Source organism: Halichoeres trimaculatus, unplaced genomic scaffold, assembly GCF_033239565.1.
Source record: "Halichoeres trimaculatus isolate MK-OKI-2021-1 unplaced genomic scaffold, fHalTri1.1 fHalTri1_scaffold_15, whole genome shotgun sequence".
Taxonomy (NCBI): Eukaryota; Metazoa; Chordata; class Actinopteri; order Labriformes; family Labridae; genus Halichoeres; species Halichoeres trimaculatus.
This window is the reverse complement of record NW_027437193.1, coordinates 27,438,702-27,462,496: the sequence shown is the minus strand read 5'-3', so window position 1 is coordinate 27,462,496 and position 23,795 is coordinate 27,438,702. Positions and strand designations below refer to the sequence as shown.

At 41.7% G+C, this 23,795-nt stretch overlaps 1 protein-coding gene across 4 annotated transcripts in view; it reads right to left on the bottom strand.

Annotated features, from left to right (window-relative positions):
- Positions 1 to 973: 973 nt before the first annotated feature.
- Positions 974 to 23,795, bottom strand: part of LOC141804582 (myomegalin) — a 55,984-nt gene continuing 33,162 nt past the window's right edge. For 2 of the 4 annotated variants that reach the window (XM_074689083.1, XM_074689079.1), the window contains 27 exons: positions 23,601 to 23,672; positions 23,398 to 23,504; positions 23,172 to 23,311; positions 20,804 to 20,925; positions 19,775 to 19,926; positions 19,393 to 19,681; positions 19,084 to 19,288; positions 18,869 to 18,985; positions 18,518 to 18,780; positions 18,223 to 18,437; positions 17,127 to 17,244; positions 16,905 to 17,022; positions 16,759 to 16,813; positions 14,272 to 14,519; positions 13,443 to 13,703; positions 11,736 to 11,867; positions 11,534 to 11,650; positions 11,259 to 11,448; positions 11,051 to 11,172; positions 9,373 to 9,609; positions 9,158 to 9,259; positions 8,751 to 8,971; positions 8,532 to 8,675; positions 8,117 to 8,255; positions 6,991 to 7,037; positions 6,627 to 6,687; positions 974 to 3,889 (listed from right to left, as the gene is read on the bottom strand). In XM_074689083.1, coding sequence (XP_074545184.1) covers positions 3,750 to 3,889; positions 6,627 to 6,687; positions 6,991 to 7,037; positions 8,117 to 8,255; positions 8,532 to 8,675; positions 8,751 to 8,971; positions 9,158 to 9,259; positions 9,373 to 9,609; positions 11,051 to 11,172; positions 11,259 to 11,448; positions 11,534 to 11,650; positions 11,736 to 11,867; positions 13,443 to 13,703; positions 14,272 to 14,519; positions 16,759 to 16,813; positions 16,905 to 17,022; positions 17,127 to 17,244; positions 18,223 to 18,437; positions 18,518 to 18,780; positions 18,869 to 18,985; positions 19,084 to 19,288; positions 19,393 to 19,681; positions 19,775 to 19,926; positions 20,804 to 20,925; positions 23,172 to 23,311; positions 23,398 to 23,504; positions 23,601 to 23,672 — 4,134 coding nt within the window. In that variant the 3' untranslated portion in view covers positions 974 to 3,749. The remainder of the gene's footprint in view (positions 3,890 to 6,626; positions 6,688 to 6,990; positions 7,038 to 8,116; positions 8,256 to 8,531; positions 8,676 to 8,750; positions 8,972 to 9,157; positions 9,260 to 9,372; positions 9,610 to 11,050; positions 11,173 to 11,258; positions 11,449 to 11,533; positions 11,651 to 11,735; positions 11,868 to 13,442; positions 13,704 to 14,271; positions 14,520 to 16,758; positions 16,814 to 16,904; positions 17,023 to 17,126; positions 17,245 to 18,222; positions 18,438 to 18,517; positions 18,781 to 18,868; positions 18,986 to 19,083; positions 19,289 to 19,392; positions 19,682 to 19,774; positions 19,927 to 20,803; positions 20,926 to 23,171; positions 23,312 to 23,397; positions 23,505 to 23,600; positions 23,673 to 23,795) is intronic. The other 2 variants (XM_074689081.1, XM_074689082.1) reach the window with 2 other exon arrangements.

The window sequence follows — 23,795 nt, the reverse complement described above, 5'->3', positions numbered from 1 at the left end:
CATTTTCCAAACTGCTTATCCTGCTCAGGGTCGCAGGTGGCTGGAGCCTATCCCAGCTGTCGTTGGGCGAGAGGCAGGGTACACCCTGGACTGGTCACCAGTCAATCACAGGGCTGACACAGAGACAGACAAACATTCACGCACACACTCACACCTAGGGACAATTTAGAGTGATCAATTAACCTGGTGAGCATGTTTTTGGACTGTGGGAGGAAGCTGGAGTACCTGGGGAGATCCCAAGCATGCACGGGGAGAACATGCAAACTCCACACAGAAAGGCCCACGTGCCGAGGTGGGAATCAAACCGGTGACCTTTTTGCTGTGAGGCTGCAGCGCTAACTGTTGCGCCACCGTGCAGCCCTTAAAAAGATTTTAACAGCAAAAGTAAACTGGTTCCAAAAAATACTTACAAAAAAAACTCCAACAAAAACAGCGTGGGTCTGAATAGCTGACTTCTCTAACAGCAAATTTTCTGTTAGTTTATATTTTTTTAAGTCATCAAACTTTTGAGCTACCGTAAAACTTACTAAAGTTTTCTGCAGAAAGGTTTAAGAGCCTCTACTTATCCTCATCCTAACTAAAAAAAACACTTAATGTTGAGTTTATCCTTTCCAATATGGCCTTTGTTGACAATGGGCTTCAAAACTCTGTATTAGAAATAAATGAGTGATGTCATAGAGACTAAGTTCATATTACACGCTGTCCTCCCCACTGTTAGATAGATAGATAGATAGATAGATAGATAGATAGATAGATAGATAGATAGATAGATAGATAGATAGATAGATAGATAGATAGATAGATAGATAGATAGATAGATAGATAGATAGATATGAAACTGCACTAGCTTGTTTCACTTGCTGTGAAACATTTCCAATGACATTTGAAGCTATCATCATTGATGTCTATGGTAATAAAGTAGTAAGGATGGACAGTGTATAAGGAAACACATTAAGAAGGACCAAACCACACAAGCTTCTGAGGTGTTTTATTCATTCTGTCCTCAAATCTTTCATCAATAATACTTTTGCCAACACAGCAAACAGCTTGGTGTCTTCAGAGACAGGACTCATGAATCCTGCATCGGCTTTCTAGTTCATTACATACAAACTCAGAGAAAAGTTGCTTTCCAAACACGTCAAAGCTGCACCAATCAAAGAGCACTATATACAAATGCAACTCAGGTTCATCAGGACATTGTCTCAAACCCCCGTTTCAGTCCCTTCTTAATAACAAAATGCAAAAAGGCTTTGTTTACGCTCCAACAAGGTGCTTTATGATCCAAAGTTTCACAATCTTTCCAGTCGCTGGCTTCGTTTTTACAGTCGACAATTCTACAAAACATTTCCCTTAATCTTCTTTTATTTTCAAGGCAATATCAAACTTTTCACATCTTTTGAAATACTTGGCAACTTTTGTCATTTCAGAAGACTCGAGCGCAAACAAAACCTAATTTGGCAGGTGTCAGGTAGACAAGCGCTAGTTCAAGGCCATTTCTACCACCCAGAGCTGAGAGAAGAGGCTCTGGAGCTAAGTCAAAGGCAAGCGAAGCAACATTTATCAGAGCTTAGTTATAGGTGGATGATCAGTGGCTTAGATATGATGGAGGCATAGTTTGTCATTTCTTATCTGACAGCTTATGTGACTTATTCATTTCAAAGAGACACACTTGTCTAACATACACTGCATTTAAATCACACTCTGCATGAAGTGACTGTGGCAAACATACTCAGAACACTGTGATGTTTAACATCAAATAAAGATAGAAAGCTATTGCACAGCTACCCAGAAAATCAACTTTGCAATACGCAAATGTTGGATGATTTCACACACACACACACACACACACACACACCCAAAAACACACTCAAGCACACACATGCGCGCAAACACTCACATTTCAAGTTAATAAAGAAGAAGCAGATTATTTACAGCATCAGATGGCATATATACAGCAAGAAAACACGTTAAACTAAAAGTGGAGCTGAATAAAAGAGTGAATGAATGGACTTTGATCCCTCCAGTAGCCTGCCAAAGTTTGCATCATGAATGAGAACTTAATAACCTAAAATTGCCGTTGCCATGGGAATGCTAAGACGACCTGAACCAAGAGAAATAACAACAAGACAATAGCATACAGTCTCTTGGGAAGAAATCCACTCTTTTCAGTTTTGGTCCAAAAGGAGCTCATTTGTGTCGCATGAATCTGAATAATCTGTCTAACGGTTACCAACTCTGTGGTTCCAAAGGCCTTCTTAAAAAAAGATGCCTCGATATCCCCTCAGTCTGTTCAGACCGGGGTTTGTCATTCACATGGATAAGGCAAGTCGAAGTGAAAGTAAAGAGTTCAAAGTTCAAACTTTGGCAAGTACTGGAAATCCCGTTCCAATGTTTTCACCATTTTCAGTCTCTGTCATGCATCAACACTGCAGACTGAAGTACAATCCTCACACTGATGGTGTCCTACACGTTATAATGAGAGTGACTAACAATCCAGTGACAAGCAAAGTAATAATAATAATAATAATAATAATAATCCAGTGCAGCATGATCATTCAAGAAACAACATCATTATTGCACATGCTCATGTGAGAACTCCTACAGAGGAGCTTGAATACGCGTGTTTAGCCTGGTTCCATTTCAGCACTTTCACCTCTTTTTACATACACGATACATTCTTTATGTATATCACAACAAATCACATTGATGAAAGTCTTGCGCAATTATTAAATAACCTCCTTGCATCAGCAATCAGTATTTCAAAAATCAGCAGTAAGATGCCAAACACACAGCTGTTAAGGATTTTAAAGAAGGAGGCGCTGACTGAAATGGAACCTTGTTCTGGCTTTTTTTTCTGCTCTCCGTCTAAAAGCTTCCTCCATAATTTCAGATATAGCAAGTACACAACTACTCTACATTCTTCTGTGTTATGTGTAGTGTTACTTATGTGGATGTCACTGTTTTTTTGCATTGCACTTGCAAAAATATGTCCATGTTAATACAAGTGCCACGAGAAGAAAACTTGCATTTCTGTGGCAGTTAAAGTCAAGGATGTGTTGTCTTTGAGTGAGCACCACATAAACATATTTACTGTTAAATATGTGTGTGTCCATGTGTGCAGAATTCCTCTCACAAGCCACCGTTAAACATGCATGACCCTCTTTTCTGTCCACAGGCTGTCTGGCTCTCAGGAGAAGATGCTGAAATATTTTAAGTCTTTCTATTTCAAATCAAAGCTTATGTGGGTTTATTTGTTTCGAGGTACAATTGTCTTAAAATTTTCTGTAATAAAATCCCTAACACTAAATTAAGAGCTTGCTTTAGTCTTGATTAAAACCACATGGATAATCTGAGATGAGAGTTGAGGAGCATCTTCAACCAGCTCCATCAGTAGGACGCACGTCACTTAAAACCACCAGAGACACGTTTCAAACGCCTTCATCTGTCACACACATGATCAGGCAAACTGCTGACTGTGTCACTCAAAGACAACACCTCAGGTGAAGGGAGGGGGGGGGAGTGGCAGGTATCAGATGATGAGGGGGGAGTCTGGTAAGGCTTGAGGTGCAGGTCATTCTGTGCACGTGTTGCCTGGAGGAGGGGGGAGTTAAAGCACTCTCATGGCTGGACGGTAAAGGCAGAGGTGAGGCGGGGCGAGGAGAGGAGAGGCTGGTGTGGGAGAGGGGTTCATGGGTCTTGGCTGTTTCACTAAAGAGGTAAGAGGTGGCGGCGTTGAGGCTGGTTCCTTTTCAATAAGTCTCAAACAGGCATTGGCTGCTGCGCTTCCTCGCTGCTGGACGTTGATTGGGCGGCGCTCCAGAGGCACCACTGGTCTTCAGGAAACTGAGATCAGCAGGCTGCTCTCTGGCAGCTCCTCCTGGGTCCTCAGCTGGAGAGGAGGAAGGAAAAGAAGATGAAAAATAGATCCAATCCTTTACAATTCAACAAAACTAACAAAAAGCCAGTGCAGTGAAATGTTAAGGCAGAATGAAACTGTGCATTAGTTAGCCTGGCTGTGTCTGTTACTGAAGAGATCTTTATAGAAGGGGTTGGGTTATAAATTAGTCGTCAGCAAACCTTGTGCTACAGCTAGTGGGCTAAAGTTTGCTAAACTGTCAGGGGAAACTGACTTGAGCTTTCAAAGGAAGCTAAGCTAATTCCCCCTGCAGGCAGGGTCATGAGAAACATGTTTCTGGGGAACTTTGAAACTCAAGTACACATCAGTATTTTACACTGATGTTAGCAGCATTTTCTCCTCTGCAGTGTTAAAACTAGTGATGTCCTAATCTGATACACTGATCTGTATCAGCCCCCAATATGGCTATTTGTGGAGTATCGGATAGCATCAGATTTTGTTGCATGATTGGGACCGATCCAGTTTTCACGTGCTGTTCTCCGAACTGTAACAGCTAATGTTTTTTTTTTTTTTTACCTTTATTAAAAATGTACAAAACAAACTATGGGTAGATGGTAACATTTCAGTTATTTTGTTAATCATTCCTCAACAGAAATATCTTATTTGATTTTTAATCTTACACCAAAAGTTATATTGTTTATTTAGATAAATCTGGAGGGATTAACTTTTTATTTTTACAGCTGATGGAAAAAACACTTCCATATAATCCTTGTACTGTTAAAAAAAGGGAATTAGTGGTTTATATGGGTTTTAATGAATTTGTAGAAGTAAACAACTCTTTTATAACTACAAGTAACAAGATTTACAGGTTTTTCTTTCTCATCACTTCACTTCTATCTCACAGATTTTCTAACATTAGTGTTGTTGTATTGTAGTTATGATTCCGACTCATTCCAGTAGATGGCGGTAATTCACCGAAACCTGTCACCCGCACAGACAAACAGTGTTATCGCGGTGTATTTTGGGAAACAGTATGCCAGGTAGACTGGGCTGTTGCATACTGGGAAATTTTCCTGGATCAGTAGGACATCGGGGGATTTTTGGCAAACTGTAGATTTTGCAACATTTTGCATACTGATTACTAAATACTGAATTTTAGCCAAAATAGTAGGCACTACTATTGGTGTAGTAGGCGGTTTGGAAAACAGCTTGGGACTACTTCACTTTGGAAAACAATGATAGTAAAAAAAGCATATTACAACATTTGTAAAGTGAGTGTTCCTCGAGGCCAACAGGGCTCACTTTAATACAACAAATATGATTTGTTGTTTAGAACAGAATCTCCCAATGGAGTACGGGATTTACCTGAGGACCGGTATCAGCAAAACATATGAAAAAATCTGATCTGTCCGTAAGTTAAAAAATCACATCCCTCGTTAAAAATCAGCAAAGGAGTAGTCTGTAAAAATGAATCCAATACAGAGGTGTTAAATGATGCAGTTCCTCGAGTGTCCACTTGAGGCTTGGCCTTAAAAAGCTTCAGCAACCTCGATATGAGCCATGTTTTAATTTATCCATACTACAACTCACATTTTACAACCTGATGTTTTTACACACAGTTTTTTTATGTGTGTGTGTGTGTGACACTATTTATTTGTTTACACCAAGCAGGGCTGATTTTTTAAATAATGCATCTGTTATAACAGTATAAATGCTCGAGCTTATGCATACATCTGCATATTCAGGGACATATTTAGGGGCACCGAACACCTCAGCTCCACCTCTTTGGTATGTTAACCAACAGTGTTGACTTTAAAATACCTCATCTGAATCCTAAGGGTGACATCACACAGACTACATGTCCCCATGGTCTACGCTCAGAAACAGCTGCGGCTGAGTGTAAACATCAACAGTCCACAGGTTATTTCTTGACTGGGTGCAGCAATAATAAAGAACTTGAAACTCAAGGATCATGTTGCCTCAGACTGGGTCAAATCACCTGTTTCCTCCAGTAATGCAGCTTAATGCTAAGCTAGACTTACTGAACGGGTCAGGAGTTTTACATGCAGACATGTTAGAGTGAAATCAATCTTCATCTGTTCCTTAAAATGAGAAGTACTCTTTTGCTAATGTTAGTCAGAACAATTTTCCCACAGTCGAGCGAGCGGCTTGCAGATGAAAAGTTGAGTGAGTGGCACGATGCTTTCATTCAGATCCTCAGAACATCACACACTCACACACTTGCTGTGTTTTCTGCTGGTGTGAATCAAACCAGCTGCTTAAGGCCCTCCTAAGACTAAACTTTTCCTGGAAGCTGTCACATGTTTTCATGTATGACAACAGCACAAAGCATGGGAGCTATGCACTGTGGGTAATTTTAGCTTTAACTGAGGGGGTCTGAGGATGTAAAAAGACTCACTACTAGTATATGCGACATTCAGAGGTAAACAACACTGCTGTGGATCCTAAAATGTTGTTTATGGCAGCTCTGTGGACGACTGTATGCAGCTTTGTGACAGTGCTTTAAGTTTCTACATTTACTTTATTTCTAAAAGGTTTCTGAGAACATAATGGAGATAGCAGATGAAGTGAAAAAGCAGTGATACCAGCATGGTTAGGCAAAGTAAATTCACACAGAGGTAAAAGTGGCCCCAGACCACAGTCACCCTCCTGTTTACTGCTTAAAACATGAACTATCAGATTACCAAACAAGGAGGGTCTGGGACAACATCTATCAAAATGCAAAGTCACAAGATGTCAGACAATTTACCGGTGTGAGGAGAAGAAGAGGAGGAGGAGGAGCTTAGAGAGGAGAGTCTCTGCTCATTCTTCTGGAGGGTTTAAAGGAGGAGGAGGAGAAGGAAGTGGAGAAGGAATAGGAGAAGTATGAGGAGGAGGAGGAAGAGGAGGAGGAGGAGGAGACAGATGCAGGACAGGACATGTGAGACAAAGAAGCTTCAAGTGATGAATTAACATCAGAAATACCAACGAGAAGGACACACTGACTTTCACAACATAGATTACAGAAACATGTGAAGAGTGTACAGTGTGTAAACTGTTATATGAGCACAGATGTTATCCACAGTATGAATGATAACAGTACGTGTCCTTATGTGGAGGAGACTCTAACTCACCTCTAGGTTTGTTCTGGCTTTCTTCAGCACATCACGAGTCCTTGACACTGCAGAGAAACAAGAATATTTATTTCTAAAGCTCATCATAGAACTTTGACACATAGATCAACACTTAATGTGCTCTTTCTCTGAAAGCATTCCACCTGTTTGTAATCTTGTTTTGTTTTGAACCTTGCTTTACTGTTGCACTTTGAGATCATTTTGATGAAAAGTGCTTTACAAATAAATTTTTTTATTATTATTTTAACATTTTCAAGAGAATCATCACAGCTTTAGAAACAGATTTCCCTTAAAATTGTCCTTTCCTTGCACCTGTGGTTAGAGGGACAAGCATGTGTTTTGTAAAACTGCCAAAATGAAAAATAAATAAAAGTGAAAATAAAAAAATAAATTCAATTAAAAAAATAATTTACAGATAAATATATATATATATATATATATATATATATATATATATATATATATATATATATATATATATATATATATATATATATATATATATATATATATATATATATATATATATATATATATATAAATAAATAAAAGTAAAGAAAAAAATAATTAATGTGGAAATATGATTAAAAATCAATAAATGAGTAAATAGAAGCACTCTGCTCTCATATTTATTTAGTTTATGTTGCAGACACTGACAGCATGAGTTACAAAAAGAAATGGAATTCAAATGAGGAGGCGGTCCTAAGTGTGTCCTGGGTTTAACTGTTTGCAGACAGCCACAGACAGGGATTAAATATTTTTTAAAATTTTTGTTTTAATTTTAATTTCCTTTTTCTTCTTCTTTTTTTTAATTCTGGCAGTTTTGGTCCTCCATAGTTTGGAGTGAAATCCACAGAGTCCTGAGTTATTATAGATCTATGAACATGAGGTCATCCAGTTTACTGTTCATGTGTAGCTCACAATTCGAGTTTCTTCATTTTAAATCATCGTCAAGCAAAGCTGTCTACTGGGAATCTGCCACGTTCTTTACTTTCACTCCTTGATGTTTTTGTTTCATGCACTGGGTTGAATCTGTGAGTAGTTCTCACAGCTTCTGCTTCTGATTTGAGAACCTGTGAATTCATGACATACACTAAGCCTGTGTTAATGCATCAAAAACACTCACACTGGTTGACGATGAAGTGCTCCATGCTCTCCTTGCTCCGGCTGGTGCTCCTCAGTCTTTGAATCGTTCCTCTGAGCACCTCCTCCTGTTCTGATACGCGCAGCTTCAGTGACAAGATCTCCTCCTGCAGACACTGCTCCTACAAACACAAAAACAGAAAACATGTAAAGTGACGTTTAATACAAAAGCTCTGCGACCAGATTTGCAGTAAAAAAATGATCTAATCCTCTAAAAATTCCTTGAGTTGTGGCTTGTTCACCCATTACAGAGCTCCACCGCTGCTCAAAAGCACATTCCTTCACTAAATACTGACTCATTTTTGTGAAGATTTAGAAGATTAAATACATTATCAAGAATAGAGACCCTATCAAATTTATCACATTTACTCTAATTTTCACAACAATCTTTCCCAAACCTTCTTCAAGTTTTGGATGGAGGGATCCGTGCTTGGCAGTGCTGCTCTCCAGAACATCTTCAGCAGAGACGTCGCCTCCTCCAGGATCTGCCTCAGAGTCTTTGTGTTGGACAGCAGACTCTTCACACAGCCAAAGTCCAGGATCTGAAAACACACCTCCGTCAGAGCGGTATATCTCAAAGCCACTGCTGTGCTAGAACAATGTGTTTCAGCTCTCACTGGATCACTGCTCTGTTTCTGCTCCCCCTCCAGCAGCGGGGGGCCCAGACAGGCCTGCAGCGTGGTCTCCATGCGCTGCACGAGGCTGCGACCCTCCAGGATCTGCTGCTGAAGAGCACTGAAGTCATCCACATGGCCGATGGCGTGGCGACCATTGCGGTTGGCGTACGATCCGTCAGGTGCATCCCCCTCCAGCTCAGAGTGAGGATCCAGAGGGTCTGCTGGAGAGGGAAAACTAGGGTTTACTATAAAGGAACCTGAGTGATGTTATTCAACTTTCTGTCTTAAATAAGTTCTTCAGTAATGAGAAGGATTCCTTGTCATGCACATTAATTAAAAAAAAAATGTTACTATAAAAAGGTAACAACACATAAAGCTACAGTCATGCAGGTCAGTTAGAGTCACACCATTGGCAGTGCTATGGCTGTCCTCCAGGTCTGAGTAGGGAGGACCAGGTGATCCACAGTTAAACAGACCAATGTCCCTGACGGGTGGAGACGGAGCGGGGTCTGCGGGGCACACACATACACAAACCAGGCTTGGACACAGCAAACCGGCACAGCACAGCACACTGAGCCTCTTGGAGTCATATTCTGTTAGTATCTGAGGGTCTGTGTCTCACCGTGCAGCAGCTGCCGTCTGTAGAAGTTCTCTCTCTGAGGACTGGCAGTCAGGGCAGACAGTGACGGAGTCCGAGGAGACACGGCACCCAGCTTCTGCTCCAGCTGCTTGTGAAGCTCCAGCTGTTTGAGGGCGCTGTTCTCCTGGACGCTGGTTTGCAGCTGAGCTCGCAGACTCCTCACCTCTCCCAGCAGCTCCCCCAGCTCCACCGGCAGACCTGGCAGCTCACACAGGTACCCTGAGGAAAAGATGCTCATCAGTGGTGATCCTGCTCCAGGAGTGTTTCATTAAATCACAATCACACAATGAACTTCGGATCCTAACATCCTACAGACAAAGACATTTCTATGAGAAAATTCAGCTCAGGGGTCGAAAAACACTTTTCTTAATTCTGTCACCAGATGGCACCAAACACAGGGCTATATAAGAAATCCTGAGCCAAGTAGCTTTCAAGAATATCAAAAAAAACATGAAGTGTGGGCTGTTCTTTCGTGAATTTGTGATATCACGCATCGACAACTGCAACTCCCTCCTGACAGGCCTCCCTGCGAGTACATTTAAACCTCTGCAGATTACCCAGGATGCAGGAGCACGTCTGGGGGTCCCTCATCCAGGTCTACACTCCTTCAGGCCCACGAGGCTCTACTTGTGAAAGATACCTGGTGCTCCCAGCCCAGCGCGGCTCCAAATCACAAGCCAGACCCTTCTCCTCTGTTGTTCCCAAATGGTAGAATAAATTATATGACTCTATATGATCCGCAGAGTCCTTTTCTACTCTGGGAGATGTCTGAAAACTCATCTGTTCAGGGAACACTTAAGCACTTAATCTGACCCTTCTCCTCTTTGTCCTCAGGGGTAGAATGAGTCAGAAGGTCTCAGACCCAGCTCTTAGGAAATTTTCAGCATTAATTACTGAATGTTTTTAAAGGTTGAAGAATACTGTTGCAGCAATTGATTGTGTGTTAGTTGGCTAGACAATTCAACATTGCTCAAAAAAAAAAAAAGAATGTAATAAAATCTGCCTGGTCCTTAGTGGAACAGCTTAGAGATCACAAGAAGAGGATCCATTTCTCTGTTCAGCATTTATTCTGGTCACAGGTAAGGTTTACAGCACCGTTCCCAAAAGAATGAGCCCTGATATCCAGGAGCAAAACAATTTTATAACAACCATTGTTACGCCTATCCAGAGGCTGAGTTAAACTAAACACCCGAGAGTAATTGGCCAAAAAAACCTGACTGACACCGTTGTCTCAACCCAAAGCTGGTATCAGTTTTCAGAAGAGATGAGCTATCAGAGTGTGTGTGTGTGTGTTTGTGTGTGTGTGTGTGTGTGTGTGTGTGTGTGTGTGTGTTGAATCAGAGCGTTAACACAAGGTCAAAAGAGACAGAAGCTATCCTTTTATCTGCCAGATAAATGTACATCAACACTGGGACTGTAGAAGAACACAAGACTAGATAAATGCTGAGCTACGTCAATTATTATGAAAATATATAACAAGACGAAGAAGAGGAAAAAATACATCCTGCACTTAATGCAGAACCTGCAGCCAAATAACTTATAGGACTTTGTCGCACTAACCAGGTTTTCCTTCTGTCTAAATTCTTGCTTGCTTGTGTTGCATGTTGCTTTAGACAAAAGCGTCTGCTAAAAGAAACTGTAAACGGTAGAATTCACTGACCTCCATTGGACTTTGTGCTGGAGCAGACCCGGTCATAAACTTGTAGTTCACTCTGCAGGGAGTGGATGAGTTCTCTGCTCTCACAGAGCTGCTGCTGCAGCAGGGACACCTCGTGCTGGAGCCTGAAGATGCACAGAAGCATCAGCAAACAGGCGTTTAAAGACAGTTTAATACACTTATTCTGTCCCTGTTTGGTCCACACACCAACCTGTTTGTTTTCTCCTGACTGCTCTGACGCTCCTGCCGCAGCATGAGGATCTGCTGGCCCTGCTCCTGACTGTGAGCCTGAAGTCGCCTCAGCTCCTCCTTCCACTGCTCCGCCTCCAGCTCTGCCTGTTTCAGGCGGGCACGTGCCGTGAACACCGCCTCCTGAAGCTGCACCACCTCCTCACAGGAGTCTGAGGAGAGAGGAGTCCATCCTGTTATCATTCACATCCCTGCAGAAAATCATCAGACTGTTATTTTCAGTTTCCTGAGAAGCACCTGTGCTGGCCTGCAGACGGGACTGCAGACTCAGGTTTTCCTCCTTTAGGACTCTGATCTCATTGGACAGCTGGGTGACTGAGTCCAGGCCCTGGATGTAGATGTTGGTTGGTGCCCCTGGAAGAAAACACACAAAGTTTTCAATCTCATTTCTTACAGACAGAAGTGACAGCTGCTGGAGAGTTTGTGAGGGTTGTAGTACCTCCTTCACGCCCAGTCGTAGCCAGTCTCTCCTCCAGCTGCTGTCGGAGCCTCTCATTGGTCCTGATGGACTCCTCCAGACGCTGACGGAGACACCTCACCTCCTGCAGGTGCTCCTCTATTAAATTCACTCCTGCAGACAAACAAAAAATAACCTTTTCACCAAAGGAAAGGACTTCAAAGGGTGTTGGAGGGCAGTGTGAATATTTTCATACCCACCATGCTCATACAGAAAGCATAGCATCAGCAATAGAAAGCAAACAACACGTGTTCGGTATATTTTTAGACCTGAAAACAGTTTTTGACATAGTGCCTCATGACCTATTATTAATAAAAGTACAGAACTATGGAATTAGAGGACAAGCACTTTCCTGGACATCCAGCTACTTGAGCGACAGAAACCAATATATGCAAATGAATAACAGTAAATCACAATTGAAGAAATTAAAGTGTGGAGTGCCTCAGGGCTCGGTGCTAGGACCTCTATTTTTCATTCTCTACATTAACAATATTTGTGAGTTTTCAAAAACTCTTCAAATGATTTTATTTGCAGATGACACTAACTTACTAAATTGACAGCAAATTATCCTAGAAGTCACACAGACAATACATTACAGCCAAAATAGCTAAGTCAATTGCAATCTTACACAAAGTCAAACATCTAATAAACCAGTCCTTGCTGTACAACTTGTACTGTTCCTTCATTCTCCCATACATCACCGACTGTGTGGAAGTGTGGGGAAACACATATAAAAAAACACAGAAACAATATTCAAACTCCAAAAGAAAGCAGTATGAATAGGAAATAAGATAACACTGTACAGGACCGCAAATTTCATCGCACTTAGGTTATAATTAGACAAAGTTTTTTCTTATTTCTTTGAAATTACCCCTGAAATTTCATAAGACTTTGGTGAAAATTAGCACATAACTTCCGTCCAGATTCTGTTTTGCAGTGCGCCTGTACTCACAGTGTCTATCACAATCAGGTAAGACCAATTTCCAACCCCACTCTTGGTGAATATCACATCTGAAGCCTTCAGTTGTATCATGTAAAACATTATAGACCTAATCATAAAGGTTTATCATTTTACATGTGATCTCAATTATCCATATCAACACACTGGGTACTAAAGAACTTGGTGAAATTAAATAACAAATAGCTAACTATCAACTGCTTATTGGGAAATTGAATTATTCACTGAACATTTCAAAGGTAATTATCAGAGGAAACAATGAACCTAACTTCTGTTTTCAAGAACTAAGCAGCTATTTATCACCTGCTTCTCTGGAAATAACAGAAATGTTGGGATACTTCTAAAAACATTTTGTGGTGGGTTGTGATTTAATTTCAAATAAATTATTTGTTAAGGCTGAGTAAATTTCAAAGAAACTGGAAAAAAACAGTAACCTACCAATTGTGACTTGTGACAATAAATTTGGACATTATTTTAAAGAAGTTTTTCTTCACATGCTCTGATAGATTAGACTATAAAAATGCAAAAACAAAGGGGTAGAACTAGAAAAGTTTTCTAATTTCATCCTAAACCCTTTCCAACAAGGTATAATGATCTACATTATGAGAGTTTTTAAAATTGTTTTGTTATTTTCCTGCTTAAACACATTGTACATCTTATTTATATCTATTTTGTTTTGTTTTTTAACCTTTTTGAATAAAAAAAATAAATTAATGAAACAAACCCCCCACCTGCATGGCCGCCTCCCTGCTGATGTCCTGGGGATCCAGAAAAGCCTCCAACCTGCTGAACCATGCTCTCCACGTCCCACAGAGTCCCTCCTGTTATCAGACCTGAATCTGACTTCAGGGAGTGACTTTCAGGGATCCCCCCCAGTGGATACTGCTGAAAGGCATGATGGGAAAGCTGGCTGTAGCTGCTGGAGAGGTTGTGCTGGTTGTGGGCTCCGGGCACGAGAGGATACAAAGCTGGGTCATGGGGAACTGTAAAACCTGGAAGCACAGAGAGAGAAGGGGATGAAAACGGATGATGTGGCTCTGTCTTTGTTTTAGACTTTATGGATCGATGTCACACACGGCCCACTCCACTCCTGAGCCCTCACCACTGCTCGGCTCATTCATCTGTTTGTACAGCGTGTCCAGCTCAGGGCGAACAGCGATCACTGACAGGGCCCTGGGCCGGGGGTCAGAAGTGAATTCTTTACCCCACATGTCAGGGTCAGACGGGACAGAGAGGGAGAAGGTGACGGGTGGCCTGAGAGGGGCTGGAGGAGAATGACAGGCAGTGACAGGTAGAGAATATGAAGACAATAACATGATAAACTTGTGGTCATTGAAGCTCTGTGAGTCACATCTCACTGTGAGTCCTGTACCTGTGGAGCACTGACTGCTCAAACCCACTGGGGCTGAGCAGTGCATGTTGGGACAGCTGCTGGAGGACTTGAGGGGTCCGTGAGGAGGAACAAGAGATGAACGGACTGAAAGTGGGGAGTGAAAAGTGAAAGAGAGAAGAAGCCTGGACAGACAGGAAAGTGTGTGTAACATGAAGCATCAACCGTACCGTCTTGTTCTGATCCGAGCCCTCGCTGCTGCAGACGCTGCTCCTCCTGAAACTCCCTGGCGTCAAGTTCAGAGCACAGCTCCAAGTCCTCATTGGTCCTGTACTCGTCAGACACTAACGAGCTCCTGTCTGATTGGTCGGTGGTCTCAGAGAGAGCCTGGCAGCTGGACGGGGTCTCTGGACGCTGCTGCAGCTTGGTGTGGAGTGACTCGATGATCTTATCTTTGTGCTGGAGCTCCTTACTCAGCCTGGGGACACGACAGGGTCGACCGGTACACATCAGTAACATGTTAGTCAGAGCGCTCAAACAGCTGGTCTCTGTTTACCACAGTGGAGGATTAAACCATCCTTAACTAGATTTACAGTGACTAAATCTTCCAATCCAAAAAATAAAACAGTATTCAATTACTTCTAAGAAACAGAAGGATTTTTTAACTAAATGAGGGTTTTGTTTCTATTTCAGGTAAAAAAAAAAAAAAAAAAAAGTTTTATCAGACTTAGTTAAAAACCTAAGAAACTTGACAAGAAGATTTGTCTTTATCAATTATCTTTTAAAAAAAACAATTCAAGCATGTCAGACCATCTTTTAACAGAATAAAATAGAATAAACCTTTATTTGTCATTGCAACAAGTACAACAACATTGCAATTTAATTTAATAATTAGTTTAATTAAATAATGAATAAAATATAAATAATTAACTTAAATTAATTGAAATGATTTAATTCAATCTTATTTTATTTTGTGATCTTCTAAAATGAGACATTTTTTCCGTATTTGTTAGGTAAATGTGACTTCTTTCAATTCCCATCAGACATGTTTACCAGAAACAAGAAAAAAACACTTAGTATCAAGTTGTCAAAGAATATCAATCAAGAAGTCAATCAACTAAAGATTGAACAGCATGAAATTTGAGATTTGAATTTTTCTTTTTTACATAATTTAATGTAAACAAACAGAAATTACATGCTTTACAAGTCTGTCAAGTTTAAGAATTTGAAGCCCTTACTGTTTGAACAATTTTTCAATTTGAAATTTAAAAACATTAATTAGCTGAAATATTCTGGATTGTTTATTGATGGTAGGGAAAAAACGTTAGGACATTAAAAGACTGAGCCTAGCTCTAGCACACTGTTATTTAGAAGAGTATATTTTACATATAATTAATATTTCGGCATATAAATCTTTAAAACTCATCTTTTATATGTTTCTAATAGAAAAATTTGCATTTAAAAATCTTTTTTCTGATTTCAACCATGTATCAATCGCCTGGTCAATGTCTTACACCAAAGATCTAAAGGATAAGAAGTAACGTAGTTGTGTTCCTCTTACTGTTTCAGTTTCTGAAGCATGAAGCTTCTGTCTCTAAAGACAGCTGCCTCTCTTGTTTGGCCTCGATCCACAGAGAAAGACCACAGAGAGTCTCTGTAAATGGAGCTCTTCTTAGAGATCATAGATTTCCATAAAGGAGCCATCGAGCTGTCAGTACAGAAAAAATCCTACAAAAGTATATTCCTTCCTCTGCTAGTCGCTCAAACAGGAGTTTTGTTCGTTCGTTCGTAGCAGTAGTGACGACTCAGTGATAAAAACGCTCTTCTTCAGTTCGTCAGGGTCTCACAGAGTGAAGTGACACCAGTGAAGGTCTGTCACACTCTCAGAGGCTTTGAGCCCATCTGGTGGGACACCTGGAAGTCCATTCACCGAGAGCAACTTAAGAAGAGAGGATCCATGCTGAGTCCAGGCCTCTGAGCGTGTGTGTGCGTGTGTGTGTGTGTGTGCGTGTGTGTGTGTGTGTGTGTGTGTGGGTGGGTGGGTGTGTGGATTAACAACAACCTTCTGTCTTCTTACCGTAAGGAGCCAGGTGGACGGCTGCTCGTGTGACACAGAAAAGTATTTACTCGTATGGAGTCTGTGCTCAACGAATAAAACTATTATCCTGAGTGGATGTTCACAGGAAGAAACGCAGCAGGTGATCTTATAAACTACAGCTGACAAGGTTTTAAATATCAGTTTGTCAAACTATACAGAAGAAAAAGGATTTGTGTCCGGCCAAACAAAACCTGTTATTCAGGGCTTTGTGGCTGAATCTTCTGATTCTGATACAGGATTTTGATTTTACATGTTGTGAATATGTCAGTGTTCAGGCACAACAGCTAATTCAACATGGCTTTCTACAGCTAGAAGACCATGCCGCTGGGAAAAAAATCTTCTCAAGTGTTTTTGTCTTATTTTCAGTAGAAAATGTCTCTAAGACTTAAAATAAGCCAAATGCACATGACCAGTAAAGAAAAATGTCTAATTTCAAGTTATTTAAAGTCAAAAATGGGCTCTGAATTGCTTGTAACAAGTTAAAAAAGTCTGCCAATGGGACAAAAGAAAAGTTACTTGTAGTAAGACATTATTCTAGTTTTCTAATGAAAATAAGAGAAAAACACTTGATGAGATTTCCATTTTTGGTAACACGATACATGTTCACATGTGAACCCACCTTAGAGCGAGCAGCTCATGGCCTGTTTTGTCGTCATGGCTTTCTGCTCGATCACCTAGAAAAGAGCAAAGAAGATTGAAGTGACTGTGTAACCTAGGCGACGAAACTTCCTGTGTGTTTCTAAAGGAAGAGTTGAGGCTTCTTACGTCCACTGATCTTGGCGACCACTCTCTGAGCGAGGGCAGAGTTCTGGGCCAGCTGCTCTCTGAAGCTCTGACCCATGTAGTAATCGATGTCGTTGGCTCGCAGCAGCTCCTCGAAGGCCTGAAAGATGTCATGATTGAGCAGGTATCACAATGTCATTTCTCCTCTGCTTTAAGAGTTCTAGTTAAATTTGGGATTTAATCAATGAAAAAGGTTTCCTGTACCTTGGTGGTGTCACCCAGGTGCTGTGTGAGGATGTGACAAACTCCCTGTCCTTCCCTCATCCTCTGCCTCAGGTGGGACAGCTCCCGAGCCTGTGTCTGGATCAGAGAGTTGTACTTCCTGCAAAAAATGAGGAAAAGCAAAGGAAATGAAAGAAGCAGAGTTCACAGAGATGTTTCAGAACATTGTGTTTGATTTTTGAAAAAGATGCCAAAGTGAACACCGGGAACAACTGAAATCTTATCAAGTGATTTTGTCTTATTTCCTGTAGAAAATATCTTTGTAGATTTAATATGAGCCACATTCACATGACCAGTTCAGAAAAATGTCTTTTTTCTAGTTATTTAAAGACAAAAATGAGGTCCAAATTGCTTGTAACAAGTAAAAAAAATTGCCAATGTTCAAGAGAAGAGTTACTTGTATTTTCAAGAATTTTTATCTTGCTCTGTTGGCAGATTTTTTTTTCTTGTTACAAGCAATTTAGACCTCATTTTTGTCTTTAAATAACTTACAACAAGTTCAGTCAAGACCACTTTGTCAAAATAATCTTGATTAACTTGCACAGTTTAATTTGGCGGTATGGTTTTGTTCTGGGACTCCCTGCTCTTCCATGCACTAGCGTGGAAAGCCTGAGGCAGGAGGAGCACACCTTCCTGTCCATCACAAGCCATAAGCAGGGTGGGCAGCAGCCAAAATGAAAAACCCAGACAGAGCAGAGCAATCGACATGGATACAATGACAGGAGGAGCTAGGGTGGAGATGGTTTGCAAGATGCCAGCAGAGAAAGCAGGAAGTAGGTTGGGTTAGAGCAGTTTAAATAGCCTGCCCTGAATGCAATTTTTTCAATAGGAGGTGGGCATGGGAGTCAGCTGAGCCATCAGCTGATCTGCACCGATGAAGACAGCTAAGCTGTTAGAGCTTGACCTTGTGGCCTGCCTGAACTAACACTACGCTTGATACATTTTTCTGGACTGGTCAGTGGAATGTGGCTTGTATCAAGTATAACAAGACAATTTTTACTTAAACTAAGACAAAAAAAACACTTGATAAGATTTCAGTTTTTTGCACAGCTAACCCTACTCCTCTCTGTCCTCTTACCCAGGCCAGGTGGCGCACTTCCCCTCCTCTGCTTGACCTTTTCCCTCCAGTCTGGAGCTCTTCAGTTGAGCCTCCAGTGATGCAACCCTTGCCATCAGTTCTTTGAGTTCCCTGCTGGGCTTGGAGCCTGAGCGGATCCCTTGGGAGTCAGACATCCAGCCTTCATCCTCCTCAACACCACTGGGAGCTGGTGATGTCTCGAAGGCCCAGTTTACCTGTGATGGAAGCCAAAGATTTAATCAAAGGTTTCATTCTAACTTAATAAACAGAGAAAAGCTGGTTAACACTGCAGCACCTTTCGTGGCGTTCGCTCCAGGCTGGAGGCGTAGTCGCTGGTGGTGGACAGAGAGCGCACTCGGAGCTGCAGCCCACGGATCACCTTGTGGCAGCGGGTCAGCTGTGAGCGCAGATCTTGGACCAGATTCTGCAGAGATGCTGACTCATCCCCCATTTCATAAGCAGCTCTATTACCGCCGCTCCCAGTGTACCAACCCCTGCCCACGCCATCATAGTCCTGCTGATGAGAGAGCGACGTGCACATCTCCAGGTCATCGAACTCTGCAGGAGGAGAAGATGGAAGAGGAGGCGTGGTTAAAGGAGGTAAGAGGTTTGTTACGAGGAGAGGGGAGAAATGTGTGTTTGTTACCTGGGCTGCTGGCGTCTTCCCTCTCTGCCTCATTCTCACTGCGACCACACGTCTCATAACCCAGATCCTGGAGATCCACCTGGACCTGTTTGCTGGCCTGCTGGACGGACGTCTCAGCTGCAGAGGAAGATGACAGGAAACCACTTTTAGTCTAGCCTGAGAGCATATTTCAGCTGTTAGAAGTGTCTGATGACAGGATCCTGAGTGTGACTCACTGAGCAGGTCCCTGTAGTCCTTCAGCTGCTCGGCCTGAGCGTGCACCGTGGCCTCAGACACCATCAGCCTCTCCTGCAGCTCTCGGTTCTCCTGGTGGCTCAGAGCCAGATCAGACTGGAGCCGAGCCGCCTGCTCACGAAGACCCTCCTCTATATCCTGCCAGATCACTCCCACTTCGCCGCTGTTACCAGGAGACTCCCCATCCTGCAAACACAAAGAGGAGACTCCATTTCTGCATGAGCACAGCGCTGAAGAAAGAATAATCTGAGCTCAGAGCTTTAGGAGGAGGTGGGAGGAGGAACTGTTACCGTGTCAGACTGCTGGATGTGATGATGAGACATGCACTGCCTCTTTCCCCGCTCCTCACTCAAAGCCACACTGGGAGGACCTCTCTTCCCCATCAGCACTGAAGACATTTCCCCTTCTTCTTCATCATCCTCCTCCTCAAAATTATCCTCCACCTCTTCTTCTTCCTCCTCCTCTTCTTCTTCTTCTTCACTGTCATGGCTCAGAGTCCTGTGAGTCTTCTCAAATGCATCTCTCGCTCTGTTTTCCCTCAGAGCCTGATTCTCCTGCTGCACCCTCTGCAGGACGCTCCTGGAAGGAGGCAGAAAGAAACAGACTCAGTCAAAGTCCCTCCATGTCCTCTCAGACGATCAGAACAAACGACTTCCTGTAGCAAATACACACCTCATCTGAGCCACAGAGCTGTATCCATCCCTCTCCAGCTGGAACTTCATTTCTTCAAGCTGGCTTTCTAGATTTCTCTTTTCTTCCTCGAGCTGCTGCACATCAGGTTGCTGGAAAATGTCTCCTCTTCTCACACACACAGGTCCACAAGACTGTGCAGCACAGACCAACAGAGAGAGGATGTTTGTTATTCAATAAAAATATACTCTAACATCAACTAATTCAGGGGTCTGCAACCTTTACTTTCATAGGAGCCATTTTTCCTCAGCTCACCTGGATTAAAGTCATTCAGATGCCACAAAATCTACTTTATCTTCACAATAAAGACAAAAAAAGTAAAAAAATTCTAAACAAGGTAACAATCTAGGGAAAAATTATTGAAACAAAGAGATTTTTGTGTTTGTAAAATTGTACATGTGATGTATGCTTTTTATATTCAACAAATTTGCAGACATATTTTTTAATCATAAATGTGTAATATTATAAATTTCATACATTTGCAAAATTTATGAAATTTCAATAGGTTGCAAAATTTTTGAAAAAAAAAAGAAAAAAAAACTTGCACACTTTTTCAAAGAAAGAATAGAAATTTAAAACATGAAGACATTTAAAAAAATTACCAAAATTTTGAAATTTCAAAAATGTTTCCAAATTTCATAAATTTGCAAAAAAATAAAATAAAATAAAATTGAAAGAAAAATGCTAAATTTAGCAAAAAAAATGAATTCAAATAATTTGCAAAAATTTGCAGAAATTCTATAAAGATTTGAATTTTTTATCCAACATTTGAAAAAATGTCAAAAAATGTTTAAAAATAAAAAAAGAAGCTTTTTTAACACATAATTTTATTTAGTGTCAGTGTCGTTAGTCATCAATACCTTCTATAAGAAAAATAAAAATTCTTTACTGCAATAATATTTTTTAAAGCTTCAAGCAGCCACTGCAAAAGAGTCCAAGAGCCATATGAGGCTCCAGAGCCACAGGTTGAAGACCCTTGAACTAAACAGAATGAATCATCAAGAGCGTTACCTGGAAACTTCTGGATGTTACTTTATCGTCCTCCTCAATGCTGTCTGTGAACTCATCACTGCTGCCATCTTCATTGTCTCCCTCCCCGTCCTCCTCCTCCTCCTCTTCTTCTGTGCTGAGCTCTGGAAACACAACAATCATATAAAGACTGACTTTAATCCTCTACTTTGTTTATGTCTCTGTCCTCTCTCCGTCTAACGTCCACTCTGTCCGTCTTCCTTCCCCAAAGCCTCTGAGCTCTCTCTGAATCACTCTTTTGAAAGTCATGGGACTAAAAGGAAAGGTTATGTCATAGATCGTAGCAGCCAGCCAAAAACAAACTCTGGGAAGTGCAACCTAGCCAGGAGTGTGTGTGTGTGTGTGTGTGTGTGTGTGTGTGTGTGCAGTTTATGGGAAGGGGAGGAAGTCTACTTAAACCAAGCCAAATGTTCTGGATCAGATGTTTTATATTCACTTTCATGAAAGCGACAGACGAGGACTAACTTCACACGCTCGGTCATTTTCTGCCAGGAAGCTCAGTGGAAAGTGACCGGCCAGAGTTTCAAATGAAAAATATTTTACATAACAGGGCCTCATGATACACACCAGACACACACACACACACACACACACACAACACATTGTACGTGTATGGGTGTGTTTCCAGTGTCTGAATGCTTTTATCTTTAGATTTATTATTTAACCATCAGGAGGAGCTCACATGCTCTGTACCACTTCATATGACTTCACTGCCGAATAATCCTGAAAGTTCAGTATCTGAAACGTATGTGTGTGAGTGTCAGTGCAGCACATTCGTGAAACTGCTGGGTTATTATTGATTGAACAATGTGCTCTGCAAGCACGGGCTGGATGAGGGGCCCTGTTTACACACCACTGCACTACAAACTATCCTCACTCATACTGGGAACAGGGAGAAACTGTTTCGGTGGTTCAAATACTTAATGTGAAATAAAACTTTTTATGTGTTTCCTTTTATTTAATAGAAAAGGCTGATGTGAGTCCCTTTGAGTTGGTGAAATTGCATGTGTGTAGTGAGTGTGTGACTGGGCACTGGAGCAGAACAGCCATGCAAACATGGAAACACCATGCCACACTGACATGCATGAGGGAGCAGGGACATGGAGGGAAACACTGATCGGGACTGGGAGTGTTTCATATGAAGGTTGTATCAAATGATCTGACATCTGAAAACCTCATCATAAACACATGATAGCTCAAAGATTAAACATTTTATAGGATCTGTTTTGAGAAGTTTTGGGGTGATTGAGGACAGAAACACTACTCCAGGGGGTCAGGGAGCTGAACACTGAGGGTCACCTCTGAGGGGAACAGACAGGAGGTCAGAGAGGGGCTTCAGGGTCGGGATATCCTTAACATTTACTCCTATTATACACAACAAACAGAAGTGCACAAAAAAGTGAGCACATTTTTATTGTTGTTGCATGAAAAGTACAAAAAGAAATGTTGACAAGGAGTCCATCTCCGAGGATGGATGAAAGATCAGGGCAGAAATGTTTGTTTGTTTATTTTAAGTGCTGAATGAAAAAGTCTTATTTCTTGCATTCACATCTTAAACAGTAAAATGATTTGATATATTTATTCCTGTGTTCTTGCTACGGAGCTGAAGCTACAAATAATGCTTATAGGAATACTTATACCTACTATAGTTGACCTCACTTACATGCATATCTGTTAGACTAGGATACAGCTAGTGTTATTAAAGTGTGTATGAATATAATCCAAGGTGAAGCTGAGGTGAAGGAAACTACTCGGCCATCTTTTCAGATTTGTGTCTTGGACCTTGTAAAGTGTTCACATCTTGTTACAAACAGATGATTCAAAACAAATGGAGGATGGTGAGACGTTTCACTTTAAGGCATGAGCTTGGGTCTCTCCACAAGATGGGACTTCACGGTGACAGTAAGGCTGGAAGAGTGACACCGGTGAGACAGTACACAGAAATGGCAATACAGAACGATCGCACTGCAGAAGCAATACGCAGGCAGCTTTATGAACAATATAAAAAACATATTCACACAGACCAGACGATCACAAAGTAGATCAATAAATAATAAGACTCTGGGTTGCACTTTGCCACTTCACACCACTGAGGTTAATCTCAACAGGCTTCAGCTACTGTGAGTAGTGCTTGTACTAACAGGACGAAGCTGCCTAAAAGCTGACAGTCAGGCTTTGCGATGGTTGTGTTATGATTAGTTTCACTTTAGGACCATGAGTTTTTCCTAAATCTGACCATCAGAGGCTGCAGGCAGCTCCGTCTGACATAAAGAGTGCCAGAGACACAAACAGTGCTGAGATCACACAGTGCCCCCTGCAGCCTGGGAGGCTGGACCCCACCCATCCCCACCTCCAAAGTCAGGCTGCCTTTTGGCCGCCCGCTCCATCAGCAATGCCATGTTCCGGGTCTTTCCCAGAACCTCCTCCAGCTGTCTGCGGAGAGCCTGAACTGAGTCCAGCTCAGTGTGCAGGGCCTGGATCTTCTCTGAGCTGGAGAAGACAAAGCAAGCGTTTTTATAACAGAAGAAAAAAAAAAAGACTGAAACTTCAACACCTGAGTGTGTCTTCCCACCTACCTGTCACTCTTTGTGTGAACGTGTGCTAAGTTTTGGTATAACCTCTTCTCCACCCTCAGGGCATCATTCAGCTTATTGTACTCTGAAACAAGCTGCTCCAGCACACACTAGACAGAAAGAGAGAAGCAAAGCATGCGTCATTTTTAAGCAGTGCAGAAAGCCAAGGACTGTCTGACTTTGCTGAGAATAGAGCAAAATCCTACTTGATGATCAGCGCTGTCTGCTGTTGTAGCTTCCTGGTGAGACAAAGATAGACGCAGAGCAGAGAGCTCCCTCTGCAGAGGAAACAAACATTAAAAATGAGAGATGAAAAAAAACCAAGGGGTGCGTCTCAAAGCGATAAAGTTCCATCCTTTCCTCCTCCACTTGCGTCGTTCACTTGCATCTGACTAAGATGC